The 3,735-nt window shown below is 36.9% G+C and overlaps 1 protein-coding gene across 1 annotated transcript; it reads left to right on the top strand.

The window, feature by feature from the left end:
* Positions 1-1,965: 1,965 nt before the first annotated feature.
* On the top strand, positions 1,966-3,195 carry LOC106341281. The gene is made up of 4 exons (XM_013780083.1): positions 1,966-2,027; positions 2,107-2,745; positions 2,836-2,958; positions 3,048-3,195. Exons 2-4 carry the CDS (start codon positions 2,455-2,457, stop codon positions 3,135-3,137), a joined length of 504 nt encoding a protein of 167 aa, XP_013635537.1. The 5' UTR covers positions 1,966-2,027; positions 2,107-2,454; the 3' UTR covers positions 3,138-3,195.
* Positions 3,196-3,735: the final 540 nt, after the last annotated feature.

Raw genomic sequence — 3,735 nt, 5'->3', positions numbered from 1 at the left:
ATTTTCATATTGATTTATTTTTATTTTAAATTTTAATTTTATTAATAAATTAAGTAATTTTAATTATTTTTTAATTATATTTTTAAATTCTGTAAAATAATAAAAACGAAGTAAATTCGTAGGTAATGTACGACCTATTTACGTGGAAACCTTACGAGGAAATGACGAGAAATAGTAAACGAGTATTTTACGAGAAAACATTTACGAGGAAATAACGAGGAAAGATAAACGAGTATTTTACGAGGAAATCCTTTCGTGGTCGTTACGTGTATTTTGCGAGGAAACACTTTCAAGTTATTTACGTGTAGTTTACGAGGAACTCGTTTCGAGGTATTTACGAGGAAATATAGCGACTTCCTTACGTGGAATATTGACGTGGTCTTTACGACGAAATGATCTACTTCGTCTTTACGACGAAATATATTCCTCGCTAAGTTACGACGAATTAGCGAGGAAATATGTGTTACGACAGATGAGTAACGAGCAAACGTGGTTCCTCGCTAATTCATCGTAATTCCTCTTTTACGACGAACTCACGAGGAAAACCGCCATCGTTAAGATTATGTTTTCTTGTAATGACTGGTTACAAAGTATTTTTGCCAATAGAATTGGTGCAGCAAGATGAGAAAAAGAAAAGATATTTTTGTCGATGAAATTGGTGAAGTGCTAGAATTTTGTCGCTGAAATTTATTTGTTTTAGGATCAATATTCTTGTATATTCTAACTTTCCTTATTTCACAACTTTGATTCATGTGTGTTTTTTTTTTTAAAATAGACCCTTCCTAAAAATCAGTTATCATTTATTCATTGTTAATAATATGGTTAATAATATGTCACACCTAAATTAACCATTCACTCCTACAAAACCGGGTTGCTTAACAAACCAATATTTGATTCATTATTAAATGTAAATTCAATTTATACATAGGGAGGATGTAAACCATTATTATATTAGTCCATTTTCAATTTATAATTTTTACCACATGATTTAAATATGTTATCACTGAAATTGTTTTTAAGAAAATTAAACTATTTCATGTGAACTATAAAATATTATTGTGTTTTAAAATGTTATATTAACCAATTAGTAATATGGTAAACATTACAATTAATTATGAAAAAACAAAAAATTATGTGGATAAAAATAAAATAATCATCTACACGGTTGTGCGGGTCAAAATCTAGTTATTTGATTAAAACAATATTATGCACAAGTGGGTAGTTTAGGAATTACGAAAATACTTAGATGATAAGTATGTTAGCATGAGTTATTCAAATAATTTTTGTAAAAAGATAGGTTATTGTAGGTAATTTTCTCTAAATTATATTATAAAATAATAAAATATTTATTTTTTTAAAAAAAAAAATCCTAGTTTTCAAACTTCAATAGTAAAATAAGGCGATGGTGCCCTCGGATTGTGAAGCCTTGTTTCTTGGTTTTGAGTGGGGATGGTATCGTTAGGCCGGCCATAGGCGGCAGCGATAGATCCGGGTTTGAGAAGGCGCATCGGTGTCTTCGGGTTCTACAAGTGGATTGTTTCGTATGGCGTGCCGAGGGTAGCATCGATTTATCCGGATCATTCTTACTTGCTACTTGGGAAGTCTATTGCACTGGTTTGTCGTATGTTCTAGTGTTACTATTTTTAATTTATCTGAGTCCTAGTGAATGGTTTAGTTTCCATGCCTTGTTAAGGTTATGTTCGAAAAGTGCCCCGGTGTGGGTTTTAGCTGCCTGTTCTTTGGGCTATTGTCTCTGGGGATTTTGTATCCGCCAGCTTATGTATTAAACAATCGCGGTTCGCTTATAAATGAATTTCAATTTGGGATAAAAAAAAAAGGCGATAAGTTTATATATCCCGCCCAGCTCATGAGATAGGTCCATAAGTTTTGTGCCAAATAAAATAGATCAAAAACTGCAGGAAACCCTAAAAGGATCAAATTCTGAAAAGTCGGTAGATCTCTCTCTCTCTCTCGCTCGCTCAAAGTTGCAGGAAAGGATCAAATTCGTTGCGATATGGCAGGAGGAGGTGGGTAGTGTTGGATTCGATTATTTCTGATTTCCGTTGTAGATTAGTAACGGTTGTTTTGGTGATTGATTTTTGGTAGGTGGTGCGTGGCATCAACCGCCGTCGACGGGAGTGTGGTGGGACCTCAACACGTGTCCGGTTCCCGCTGATTTTGACCCACTTTGTGTCCATCGGTGTATAAAATCTGCGTTGCACAAGCAGATTCGTTTTCCGACTACAGTGTCCATTTATGCCATTGGCAACCTAGAATACATATCTAGTGACCTCTTGGAAAAGATCTCTTCCTCTGGAATCGATTTTTATTTTGTTTAGAGAGTCTCTCTCATCCGTACGTAAATTTCTAGGCGGGAACAGCTTAATTCGTTTTCTGTACGAATGGTCTGATGCGGTGCAGGATGAACAACAACGTCCGGGTTCTGGTTACATAATGTTGATATCCGGTGATAGCACGATGGTTAATCGTTGTCGTCTTCAGAAATTTTCTAAATTCAGTAAGTTTTGTGCATATCCAGAAGATGTTGGGCCAGTAACAACCCTTGACAATCAGGGTGAGAAAGTGTTTGTCAAAGAGTTTGTCTGGGAATCTTTATTGACTGCCAACGCATCACCATGTGCCGCCATGGATGAACCTCTCTGCATTTGCGAAATATGCGATGTTGTTTACAAAACATGTGACGATTTCATCACTCATCTCAAGAGTGAACAACACAGAGAGAGCGTTAGTTAGCATCCTCCCCAGATTTTAGGTATCATTATTACATTTTTGTAAAATTTTCATGTACCTGTGTGTGTGTGTGTGTGTATGCAGTTGTTTGGAATTGTGCCCTTGGACTACGGTAAGCCTAGATATTTTTGCCCAGTTTGCAATTACCCCGCCTACGACGAATTCAACATGTCCCTCCATAACGAAAGCAAAGATCATAATCACAAGGTAAGCAGCATTGCCTCTCTTAGCTCATACATTCTAACAACTCTGTCCCACTTAAAAATTTTTTTGATCCCATTTGGTTTGTTTTCAAGCTGGCTGATAAAGAGCAGGATTGCGAGAGCAGGAAGAGAAATCCACAAGTGGATCTCTTTAACGAGATAAGCAAGAAGCAATCTCTTTAACGAGCCTAAGGAATAAGACTTAGTTGCCTAAGAGTGCGTGTGCATCGGTCTTTGTGTTAAAGAGTTTACTAAATAATACTTGTATTTATTATTATGGTGAATGCTTTGTTCTTCTACCTCTATGATATTTATTTCTTTTCAACTAGTACTCTTATAGGTTAAAATGAAAATCTTAATCTCGTTGCTTTATATGCAAAACCACACTCCCTTTTGAAATGGGTGAAATTAAGTATAGCTTGAGAGAGTAGCCTTTACTTATTAAACTGTAAGGGGCTATGCAAGGATTCACATTTGAGGAGAGGGTGAATGTCCACAACGTTGCTTACCTACAGGAGTTAGTGGACAACAAGATGTGTTTAAGCTACAGCCAAGGCTCTACAACGTATTCTCTGAGGGATGGCTCGAAGGGGCACACAGTCCTTAAACCTGGCTCTAATGCCAACAAGAACTAGAAAGCTGAATCAGATGCTGCTGCTGCTGCTTGGGGCTCTAATGCCAAGAAGAACCCTGGAGCTGACGCTGCTGCTTGGGGTTCCAAGGACGAAATGAACAAAGAAGAAACAGCTCTTGTTGCATTGGGTTCTTGGGGGGGGGGGGG

This window comes from Brassica oleracea, chromosome C4 (assembly GCF_000695525.1).
Source record: "Brassica oleracea var. oleracea cultivar TO1000 chromosome C4, BOL, whole genome shotgun sequence".
NCBI lineage: Eukaryota > Viridiplantae > Streptophyta > Magnoliopsida > Brassicales > Brassicaceae > Brassica > Brassica oleracea.
Note: the sequence above shows the minus strand (reverse complement) of the source record. Positions and strands in the feature narration are given on the sequence as shown.

Coding starts and splice junctions, on each gene's coding strand:
- LOC106341281 (XM_013780083.1), top strand. CDS start 2,455: ATGTTGATATCCGGTGATAGCACGATGGTTAATCGTTGTCGTCTTCAG. Junction 2,746..2,835: donor GTGAACAACACAGAGAGAGC/GTTAGTTAGCAT, acceptor GTGTGTATGCAG/TTGTTTGGAATTGTGCCCTT. Junction 2,959..3,047: donor GCAAAGATCATAATCACAAG/GTAAGCAGCATT, acceptor TTTGTTTTCAAG/CTGGCTGATAAAGAGCAGGA.